This window comes from Bactrocera latifrons, unplaced genomic scaffold (genome assembly GCF_001853355.1).
Source record: "Bactrocera latifrons isolate USDA-ARS-PBARC rearing strain unplaced genomic scaffold, ASM185335v1 scaffold_12, whole genome shotgun sequence".
Lineage (NCBI taxonomy): Eukaryota > Metazoa > Arthropoda > Insecta > Diptera > Tephritidae > Bactrocera > Bactrocera latifrons.
Genome location: NW_017534630.1, coordinates 1,062,485 through 1,074,998, shown reverse-complemented (window position 1 = coordinate 1,074,998; position 12,514 = coordinate 1,062,485). Strand labels below are relative to the sequence as shown.

Sequence of the window (12,514 nt, the reverse complement as noted above, 5' to 3'; positions counted from 1 at the left end):
GACTTTGAAAGGAAAAACATAATTCCGAAGCTAAATGCAAAACAAAACAATAGCAAAAAGCGACATGAAACAAATGAACTGCTGAGAAATAGCTGTCAGTGTTGTGTTTGATGATACTTTAATTATAGCTAAAAATATTAAAACAGCAAATGTGTGTGCATGTATATGTATGTATGTGTGTTGGAGTGCGTGTGTTAGTGTTGAAGCGGTGCGCTCAAAGGCAACACTACTTCATTCACTAGCTATTCACGCCGGCAAATGTGTGTGCCGCGGAGCGCCTTGCTTGCTTAAATGTGATTTTTCTTGAATTTCTTTGAGCGCAATACAACAATAATAAAATGTCATTAGTGTCAAGAAATGATGAAAAATTGTGCGCGCAAAATATACTCGACAAGTGTGCCGCTGCTGATGCTGTGTAATTTAAAAAGTCACGTAAAAATACGCTGCAGTGAGTCGGTGAAACGAAAGGAAAAGAAAGAGAGAAAATAAAAGTCAAATGAAAAAGGAGTGAAAAGCGCGTCACGACAGCGCGGTGTGGTGTGCCAAGGCGGTGGACGGTGGTATGCCGGCATGAGTAGGATAATACAGTGTGATTAATAACCAAAAACAACAGAAAGAGCGAGCAACAATGCGTTGAATGAGCGCGGAGTATTAATGCGAGCTGACCGCCGTTCACCGCTTTGCACTTAATACAACCGGAAACGGATGTATATGTTACGTGCAGGGCAAGCAGCCTAAAATGTTATTAATAATAATAACAAGTTTTTGTAAATTTTTTTTTTTGTTTTTTATGTAATTACAGGCAAACCAATTCTTAAAAAAATCAGAAAAAATACAGTGAAAAAATTTGATAAAAGTGAATTGCAAAAAATGAAATCAAAGAAAAGTCTTCAAATTCCATTAAAAAAGAAATGGTAGAAAGAAAGCAAAAAGAATCAAGTGATCAAAACAGGCAGCGGTGCGCAAAGTAAAGCTGCGAGCGTAAAAAGTGCGTATATAAAAATTATGCGAATCCAATAAAAACGAGCATATATCGTTGAGTCAAAGTGGTATAAAGTAAAAAATATTAATCAAATAAATATAAAAAAAATTGCAACAGCAATAAGAGCACGCAGTTGGCAGCTACCTCGTCGCCACGTAGCACTTCACGGCGTCTCGCAGCATCCTTGCCACTTCGACTCCGCAACAACCAATTCTGAGTAGCGTACATTTACCAGTGGTTGACGCAAATACAACAACAACGGCATTCATTGCCACGGCGGCAATCTCGCATTCATTCACATCTTCAGCGACTTATTGAGCAGCGACTTGCCACCGACTTCGTCGTCAACAACAACTCCAGCGCCGTCGTCGCTGTTGCTGTCGCCGTTACCGTCGCCGTCACTTTAACTCTGACTGCGACTGTGACTCTAAAATGGTCAAAATGGAATTTCTTAAAAGGAAACATTTTTCATTGTGGATTATAACGACATTTGTACTCGTGGCTGGCATTTTGGATGGTTGCGTCGGACTGCAGGGCGTACCAACATGGATGTAAGTTGCACATTTTTATACATATAATATTTTATTTATATTTCTATTTGTATGCGTACGTGTATATGGTGTCATATTAATTCTCGTTGCTGTTTTTAACCAGCGGCGACGCATTTTCCTTATCCGTGTTTTTTTTATTTTTGTGTACGCGACGGAGACTGGTGTTAAATGCACGCAAATCCATATATTACTCTTTATTTTTATTTTGCGCTTTCGCATTAAGCTTTAAGAATGTGCTGCATTTACAGCGAAGTGCGAAAGTATTGTGGAAGGCGACAGCAAATTTGTAACTGCTTGTTGAAAATCTGAATAATTGCTTCGCTAATACCCGTTAAAATGCTGAAAATGCGGGAGTTAACGGAGAAAATGGTACAGAAGATGATGACACAACAAAGAGAGCGATGCAGTGTGCGTGGGACAATTAGTAATTTGGCAAAGAAGTGTTGCACTGATGATGAATATTTATTTTTAAATGGATTCTTAAGAATTAAAAAAAATCGGTAGTTGCATTTTCAAAGTTTAACTATTCAGGAATACGTCTTTAAAGGGATTTCTTAAAATTTGAATTATTTTTGGAAATATTTTGACTGGTTCGGCCGGAACTGAATGCGTTTTTCTCTGCCTTTTACAAAACGATACCCACGATATGTACCGTGTTATTTGAAATGTTTAGGAATCTTATTTATAGACTTGTTTGAATCTGGAATAAGTCATATCTTCGAATTTAAATGTCTACTATTAAAAAAAAAAAAAATCGAAACAGTCGAAAAAAGTGGAACAAATTTTTTTTCAAATTTTTTTTGCAATTTTATTTTATATTAAGGGTTACATGCGTTTCTTCGGGTAAACAACAATCTTTTTTCCACTATTTTTTTTCGTATAAAAAATTAAATATTTTATTGGTTTTTTTTTTTTATTACAAACATACATTATTAACAAAGAAATTCTGAAACATTTGAAAAAAAAATATTTTAAATTCGGCCATTACGACGCGATTTTCGGTGATCTCTCAGAAAACCGAGTCCGCGTTTCCAGGATAACTCCGTACAGGATAAAAGATGAAAAAGTACGTGTTTAGTTAACTTACACCTTGGACAAAGAAGAAAAAAAAGAGTTTTTAGCAGACATTTAAAAAAAAAATTAAAATTTCGCTACATTTTATTTTCAAATGGTTGTAATGGAAAAAAATCCTCCCTCCAAGTCTTTAAGAATTGTATCTCAAAGACCTGTATAAAATTTCATGACAATCAGTTGAGTAGTTCTCGAGAGTTCTTGTCAACCGACTTCAAAAACACTGTTTCGAGAAAAACGCTGTGTGAAAAAGCCTGCATCTCGGAAACTATTACCCGGATCAACTTTGAAATTTAGGACAATATTCTAGAACCCCTACATACAATTCTCCCTATGTTAGTTCAATTTTTTTTATACTTATGTGAAGTTTGTTCTCTATAAGTAAATCATTTAATCTGTAAGCGGCCGCTCTGTTTTATGTCACCATATGTTTTTCTTGCGATTTTTACTATGAAAAAAATAAAAGGAAGTTTGGTTAATATTTTGGGTATGGAGCGTGTCAAGCTTAAAATAGTACCAAAAAACCTGGATCTTTATAAAGAGGAACTGGATATCGAGAGGGTGCAAAAACGATGCTTGAAAATATAGCTAAGGACTCTTTCTTCCTTAAAGCATCGTTAGTGCTGACGAGACGTCAGATTATGGATATGACTTCGAAACTGTTCAACAAACTAGCGAATGGCATCAAAACACCAGGTGATAAACATTGGTAACTTTGATTATGTTAATATGGGTCAAAATGAGCTCGCTCTATATTGTCAAACGGTCAATAAACAATACGACTTGGATTGTTTTGAGACCTACACGTGAAGCTAGGTCATACATGAAACAAAAGTGATCGATGAGCCACCGTATATACTAATTGCGCTGCCGAGATTTATAACAGGTGTATGGAAAATGTAATTCTGTGTTGGCATGCCTATATTGGTCAACAGAAGTGCATTGATGTCAGTGTGGGTCAAATTAAATGTGCTGATATTTGGAAAATCTTGGAATCAAAGGAAAGAAGAAGAAAATGCTAATGTGTGTACTCTCAGCAACTCTCTTCTTTTTCAAAAATTTCATTGAAAAACCTTGATGGTTGTAGAACGGGATGCATTTGATACTTCGATACAAACTACGAATAGTGTTACCAGTCAACACCTGTTATTCAGCAGTTTTTGATTTAGAAATGCTTTCATAAGTATTGCATAGTTTTGTTACTCGTCTCCAAACCATCTTTTCCACTTGTTGCATACTTGTGACCTGACATGAATAATATAATAACACTTTTAATTAACAACTTTAAGCCAGCGTATAAACCGATTATCCCGGCATACAAATATTAACATAGCTACCTTCGAATGCTCTCTTTTCAAAGCTACCACACAATTTCCAACCGCAAGCCAAGTGGTGTATCAACCTATAATAAAATATAATACAAACTAGTGAATGCAATTAATTAACAATTTTATGATTATAAGCTTTTAAAACGTACAAATTTTCTAAATTCCTTGTTATTGCTTATGCGCACATATACAAATAAGCACCGAAGCTTTATACTAAATCGCTGGATATTTATTTCATATCATGCAACAAAAGTCCATGAGCGTCGCTATGTATATGTATGCATGTGTGTGTGCCTATAGCAGTCATGCAACTGCTTTGTATTAGAAAAATACTTTCTTTATCACTCCCCATGCACCACCGCTGCACTGCTCTGCTTCAACAATGCACACACACGTTGGAACAGAGAGAAAAGCGGAGAACTTGCTAGAGCGAAATGGAATGGAGCAGAGCAATCACGCACAGCATTAATTTTCAAATTTTATGATTTTAAGCAGCATCCCCTCTATCTCTATCGGTGCTGCAGCGTGCGGTGGACACGTATGTATGTACATTTATATGTATGTGTGTATGTACATTTGTATGCATAGGTATTGCCGCTGGAAGCTGCAACTTCGTGACTTGTGAGCGTTAGATGCTAAGTCCATTGCAGTGTTGCAGCTAACTTTGCTGGCGCATTAAAGCGCTTGGGTGCGATTAAACTGCATGTTGTTGTTGCTGTTATATTTGTGGTGCCAAAGCCGAGTGCAATTCGTGGCTTCTACACATGTTATGCTAGTCTGATATGTGCTAGCACATGCAACATAATGGTCGTCAATGATGCTGTTGTTGTTGTTGTTGTAGCAATCACACTGCTAAGTGGTATAGTTGAGCGGATCATGACACTTTGCTCCACCTTTTATTTTGCCTTTGCGCTTTTACATTTTTTTTATTGTTTTTGTTTGCCCTGTAACGCATTGGTGCCAGCAATCGGGTGCTAGCTAAATGCTGTCGGTAACAACAGATTTGTGGGCATAATCATATTTAGTGGTTTATGTGCATACTGCACACACACATGCACAAACATACGCACATACCCATGCAACTTTTCACAAATAAGTTAATGTTTGCCATTGCAGGTGTGTTGGTGCACCACATATTTACCATTGGCCACGAGGCATGTGAGCGCACTGCAACACTGCTAGCCGCTTATATGTATATCGATATCTATGTATTTATATGTACCCACTAAAGCATTTATCGCTGCTTGTCTCTGGTTTTTATGTACATGCGTTTATGGCTTACGGCTGCTGCAACAAGTGGTTGCACATACATACGTGCAGCATGCGCGCATGTGACATTGCGAGTGGCAAGGCCGCTTTGAGTGCTTGTTTCTGTTCTCATTACTATTGCTGCGAGCACGCCTTCTGGCAAACGATAATGACACTGTTAATTTGCTCGTTTTGTTGCGATTTTATGCGCTGTTAAATGTTCAATAAATTGCTGACGGGCGATGTGTTCTTGTTTGTTGTTGTTACATAAGTGGGTGGTGATTTTCCACGCCTACTACATTTAAACATGTGGTAATTAAGTGAACAATGCAGATCTTTGAATAATTTAAGGATTCGCAGCTACTATTTTTTGTACTGAGATTATTTAAGATTTACTTATAAATTTCCTATAGAATTTTTTTTTGGCTGATGCCGTATCTTTGGACCCAAATAACTTGTGCATGTAAAAATATTTTTATTAAGCAGAACATAATTTTCACAAAACGGTCCTTTAAACCTTGTTACAAACAAGTAATCAAAGAAGTGGGATTTTACATATTTTATTATTTCTATTTTTTCTCAGACTTTACTTTGCTGATTGTTTTTTTATTTTTTTGTAATTTTTAAGGGACACCTCTTGTGATAGTCTAAAAGCGATTTGTAGGAATTAAAAAAAACTCAATATCAATAATTATACTCTCGCAACAAAATTGCTAAAGAGAGTATTATAGTTTTGTTCACATAACGGTTGTTTGTAAGTCCTAAAACTAAAAGAGTTAGATATAGGATTATATATACCAAAGTGATCAGGGTGACGAGTAGAGTTGAAATCCGGATGTCTGTCTATCCGTCCGTCTGTCCGTCCGCCCGTGCAAGCTGTAACTTGAGTAAAAATTGAGATATCATGATGAAACTTGGTACACATATTTCTACTGCCATGTACCAAATATTGGTGAAATCGGTTTACAAACACGACTGAAATCTCGATTATMACTTTATCATGCGAGAGTATAAAATGTTCGGTGACACCCGAACTTAGCCCTTCCTTACTTGTTCTGAAATATTTTTGTGTATATGTATATAAATAGTATATAAAGTTAATTTTACCCCACTCAGGTCTTTATAGAAACAAATTAGTAGCAATTGGATTATTTGTCTCTGAGTAATCATTCAAGAGATCGTTTCAGTGTTAAATTTTCGAAAAATAGTTTTTTTTGTTGCACTAAAAGATTGCCATATCAGGTGAATACGGAGAGTGGTTAGTGGTTATAATGTGTGTTCTGGTCATACAATCGGTCACCAGCGGCGATTTGTATCAGTTTTTGTTCGTTAGTTAATTTGTGCAGAACAAACTGAGCGCACACCTTTCGTAAGCCCAAATATTCGGTCAAAATGCGATAAGTCGATGTCTTGGAGATGTTCAATTCCATTTACATGAATTTCAATGACGATTTCGGCTGATTTTTGATGAATTCACGCACAGTTTCGATGGAATTTCCGGTGATCACGGATTTTTATTGGCACATATGTTGATCGTCATTATGTCCTCACGACCACTTTGAAAACGTTGAAAACCTCGTGCTCTGCTACGGAATAGACCATCGCCATAAACTTGTTTCATCAATTGAAACGTAAAAGTTGTACCAATTTTAAAACAAAATTTAATTTTGGCTCTTTGTTCGAAGCTCATTTTCGCATCGCAGATTCTAACGCACCAGTCGACATAAAGAGTGCTGATTTATTTTGGAACACACCTTGTATAACAACACCATGCCAATTAATCTCTTGTATATAAGAAGTTAGGAAAATGGTCGATTTTAACTTTTTAGCTCCCAATCCGATAATTTTAATTTAATCTTAAGATATGTTTATATAACATGCAGATTCCTACTGCCAAGTCATAGGTAATAAGAAGGGCAATCCAATCGGACAGCCAACACATACCAATGAAATCTTGAACCAAAATTTGTCAATGACTGAGAATCTCATTCTTTAGCACACAACTTGAATTTTTCCATCTAGCAATTCGAGGTGAAATTTTAGTGATCATGAGCACAAAGAATGCATAAATTAAGGTATGTGGGTAAAGTCAATTAAATTATGCATTATTGCTCCTTCAAACTTTCTACTAAGCTCTCTCTATACAGTTTTTGCAAGCAGTCTTAATTTTATTAATTCAAAACCAACGCTATTGTGATATTTCTGACGATATCGAAAAAAATGTGCTGCTCATATTGCCTCCAATATTGTGTCTAACTGTCCAAGTCTTAGAAACTACCATTTATGTATATACTTTATCTAAGTGATTTTATATTTATTAAGTAATATTAATGTATTTTGGAATATGATCATTCTTGAGTAATCTAATCTTTGTAATAAATTAATTTCAATTATTTCATCACTTGAATACCTTCTACACAAATTACTCTATATAATTAATTGGAGTCTTTCATTTCCACATTATAAATGGTGATATAATTATAATTTCTTTATTGCAAACTCAACACTTTAGTAGCCGGGAACATGCCTTTAGATTTTGCTCGAGATAAGAACAGAAATTAGGTCAAGCATACTTGAGCTTAATTAGAAATGTTTATATGCAGGCATATACCATATTGCTCTTAAGCATATATCTGCATACCTATCTACCTACTATAATTAATTTTAGTGTGTGACTGCTACTAGCGTCGGCTCTACCAGTGCGCTTACACTTTCAGTTAGTATTAATGAATTCATTAAGTATAATAATATGCCTTCTGTTATGGTGAATATGCTATCATATATGTTTGTTTATGTATGCATGAGTGTGAGTTGCTATAATCTTCACTAGTCAACAGCACAATATAATGAATGCATTCCTTTTCCATTTAACTAAATCGCACTTGTGTAGGCACTCACAATGCGCCTAAGCTCTAGCTGCTGACATTAAGTATAAAATATTGTAAACTAAAATGCCTAGAATGCGTTGTAAGTTGAAAGTTACTACGTAGGTATATAATCACCGGGTATTCAAAGTTGTTGGAACTTACGCAGAGCGCTATGTGGACTTGTGAAACGGCACGCACAGCTGCTAATATCCGTATTCATTGTATGTAAGGCTTCAAAAACCATAATACTATACGGAATTTCTGTTCTAGCGTTCAGCTTAATTAATTAAACATTTAATTTGCTAAGTTACTAAGTACTACCTTAGCTACAACTTTGATAACTTTTGTATTCACACAATTTCGGGGTTGGCATGCAGTGGGGATTAAAAGATGCAGGCGTTGCATGCACGCATAGCTTACACACTATTATATAAAAGGCATATTATATACTTTCACCGGTATTTATAACAGGCCGATCCGTTCTAGTTTCAAGTTTTTCTATGCATAAGCATGATTCTACCCTAATCACCTTAATATGCATACGTACTTTGCTTATTTTTGAGCGAGAAACTCCGTGAAAACACAAATTTCTAAACGCACAGCTATAAGTGCTCAGTATGCGTGGCTTTTCGTGCCGCTTGCCACATTGGCACTTCATTCATAATGACAAAGAAAGCATTAATCATTTGGCAGAAAAGTCTTTGCATTAGTTATAGAAAATGAAGGCGTCACTCACGTCACTTTCAGTAAAGGCTCACATTTTCATATATGCATTATGGTATGTCAAATATTTTCATAAAACATATTTTTCAACATGCGATTTTATGGCATAAAAATACTGCAGAGTCCAAATTTTAAATCGTATTAATTTTTAATGGGACGTGATGCTTCGCCATAAACGTAAAATATTTATCGTTTTCTTAGAGCACAAACCATAGCTTTAATACTATCAAACAAAGTTCTCAATTTAACTTTTTGCAAACACTAGAAAAAATTTATTTGAATACTGTTTTTGGAAATGCGAAGAGCAACTCGCAATTTCAAACAAATAACAATACATATACGTATGTGGACAAAAAGTAGTAAGACTTTTGAATTTAAATTTCGCGCGAAAACCCATTCATAGAAATACTTTTTTTAGGTAGTATGATTATCAATGATATCTGCGCCAAATGATAAAAAGGTCTTTGTTGATATTTGTTTGCCGCTAGAAAGTGTTTTTGTTTCATAAAAATTATTCAAAGAGGATCGAGAAAGCGTTGTCGACGAACCATATCCAGGAAAGGTCAAAACAGGTAAAAAATTAAGGTTTAATTGACAGTTTCTTCGATTATCGAAGTGTAGTGCACTGCAAATTCCTTCTGATTGTCTAAACTGTCAACAAATAGTGTGTTTGAGTGTTAAGCGTCGTTTGCACCAAGCTATTCGTAAAAAGAGGCTGGAATTATATCGGCCAACTACTCATGAATTTTACACCACCAATATAGCATCGGATACTGCATTGATGCTTCGTCAGTTGCCAAATTTTCAACCAATATCATTCCGTAACCACCGTGTTCCCCTGATTTGGCTTCCTGTGACTTCTGGCTATTCAGCCTACTCAAACGACTTTCTCGGTGAAATCTGTTTGAGTCAATTCAGGTATTCCGGAAACTGACTTTAACGGTTGTTTTGAGGATTGGAAAAAAAACGATGGCACAAGTATAAATTAAGAATTTTAAGATTATGAACAAAGTCTACTTTTTTTTCTCATACATAGTGATATATTTTTTTTCAAACTAACAATCTTACACAGGATAAAAATTGATTAGGTGCCATATTTAAAAAGTGTCTTTTAATAAAATTTTGCTTTTGAATCTCTAAGAATGCATTTCCGGTGTTTATTTGAAATACCAACACCAGCTATTTAATAATACAAATCAAATCTACCCGTTGAAGGTGGTCTTAAATCTTATTTGCTATATTTTTAATTAAATTTGCTATTAAAATTCCAATATACTCATCCACAATTGTTTTCATATACAATTGAATGTTAGCCTACTTTCACAAATTTACTTTTTGTGCTTACGAAGAAGAATACTTGCGGTTTGGGAACCACTGCATATTCAAGTTATTGCACTACATTGCGTAAGTATCTGTTTGCTTAAAGATTCTTATGTGCTTCGAAAAGAATAACCAAGTAGGAAAAACTTAGTTTTTAGGACATTTTGCTATACTTACTATTTTTTGTTTGATTAAGTTGGGTATATATAGATATGCGATATCATACCATCTAACATAAGTCGGGTTGCCGTTTGAAATCAAATTAAAATGCCAAAATAGTGTTTCTTGTTTTGTAGATAGAATATGTCATGTCAACGTCAGCCTTATCAAACGATTTTGATTGAAGTTTTCATACAATTTTTTTTTTTTACCATAAACAGGATACACCAAGAGTGGATATAAACCAAAAAATTAATAGTTAAATGATCAGTGTGAAAAGTTAAGTCAATTTAGCCACATCTGTTTGTCTGTCTCTCTAACCGTCTTCATATCCGCGAAATCGTCCCTCAGTTTTTGAGATATCGATATGAAATTGTGCATTCCTCCATTCTATCCATGGACTACTCATTTTTTGGAACCTTCGATATTGAACTTGTATAAGATACAGGTAAAGTTTGATAAAGTTGACAAAAGAACTGACCGATCAAACTCAACAGAAATCTTCACAAAAGGGTATTTTTTCTTTATTAAGTAACTTTATATAGATTTGCAGGTGGTTTATATCAAACACATGGTTAGAAAAAAGCAAAATGTTTACTTTGGATCCAAACTGTTGATCAGTAGCGTTTTCAAATTTGAATTGCTTAATAATAGTTACTATTTTTATTGTGAAATTTAAAAATATTTTTGAGTAAATGGGTTCTAGGCTCGTGAAAATTATTATTATTATTTTTGTTTTGTAAGGAACTTTCCTTTTTTGAAAATTTGCTTAGTGAAAAATAATTTTTTTATTATTTTTAGATTGTGTCAATTGAGGCAATGTTAGCTAAAATGATGTCAGGAACTTCAAAACTTCAGTTGAAGCGTGCTATTCATTTTCTTGAGCTTCTTTTCATATTTCTGAATTTTATTAGGGACATATGAAAGCACATCTACAGTTTTTCCGACAGGGTCTTCTATATGTCTTCGGACGTATAGTATGTTTGACATGGCATCGCATTTCATCTCGGTAAAAGTTTTCAATAAAGAAAGTAAATTAATTAAAATTGTTTTCTATTGTCTCTGGAACTAGAACAGTCCATTGCAAATACAAACATGCTTTTGCAAATGCACACTCATTTATATGTATGTGTGTGAGTGCACTGGCAATCCTGCACATAAATACGTATTACGTACTTATGGACATGTGTTGGCGCCAATCACAATTACAAAAGTACACACCGGCTCATAGACGAATTTTCGCTCCACTACACTAACAGTTTCATTAAGTGCTATCAAATACTGACACAACACACACACGTACACACATTCATACACAGATAAACATGTGTCGCATTTGTATGAAGTGAATAAATAAAGGAGGGGCGCGCAGGAGGCGTGATTGAGTGCAGAGGGCGCATACAAAATATGGCGAATGAGTATCCGTTTAAATTTGCCAACAGTGCATACACTTACATACCCTATATACTAGCAGAAAAGTATATATATGCTCTCCTGGCAATGCAATGATCAGTTGCATGTTGGCGGCGTTGTTTGCTTGCCGCTTGCAATTACAACACTGTTGCTGCCCTGTTAAATATTAATGTGTACGTTCGTATGCATAGGTGTGTGTGTTTGTGTAATGGCGCACGTGGCGCTAGCAGGCGATAGAGATGTAAGAATTCAAGAGGAAATAGTTTGTGCGCAAATATTTGCAACAAATCAAATACATACAGGCACTGGCATACACACACACACACACACACTCGCTTAACTGTACTGCAATGGGCCATGCATTATAACGGAAAGCTGCGGCGCAACAGCAATGAAATTGTTTGCAAAACTTTGCTGCACCTGCTTTGTTGCAAGCAGCAGTTTCGAATATCAGAATGACAAGGCTGCGCACTCGCTCGACGACAAGTAGCAAAAATTCACATAAATAAGTTAAAAAAGCGAATGCAAAGTAGAGGCAAAAGTGTGCTTTTAATGAACTCGTAGCTAACTAACAGTTTTCCATTTAATTTTTCACTTTCTTTTGCTCTGCCATTCTATGATTAGTGAGGCAAAGTAATTTAAATATTTGAGGTTATGCAACAAACTGAAAACTAAACTGAAAAAAAAAAAAAAATAAAGAGTGCACAAACAACCCAAACGAACTCAACAACTTGTGCATACAAACATTAATAAAATATTTTCGCAAACGAAACTGAAAATGAGTTCATAAAAAGTTACCATTGAAAAGCACAAAACGCACTCCGCGCATTTACCTTTCGTGAAAACATATGT

At 35.2% G+C, this 12,514-nt stretch overlaps 1 protein-coding gene across 1 annotated transcript in view; it reads left to right on the top strand.

Moving 5' to 3' along the window:
- The first annotated feature begins 888 nt into the window (after positions 1-888).
- Positions 889-12,514, top strand: part of LOC108978284 (protein Wnt-5) — a 154,770-nt gene continuing 143,144 nt past the window's right edge. The window contains exon 1 of the mRNA XM_018948473.1: positions 889-1,533. Coding sequence (XP_018804018.1) covers positions 1,415-1,533 — 119 coding nt within the window. The 5' untranslated portion in view covers positions 889-1,414. The remainder of the gene's footprint in view (positions 1,534-12,514) is intronic.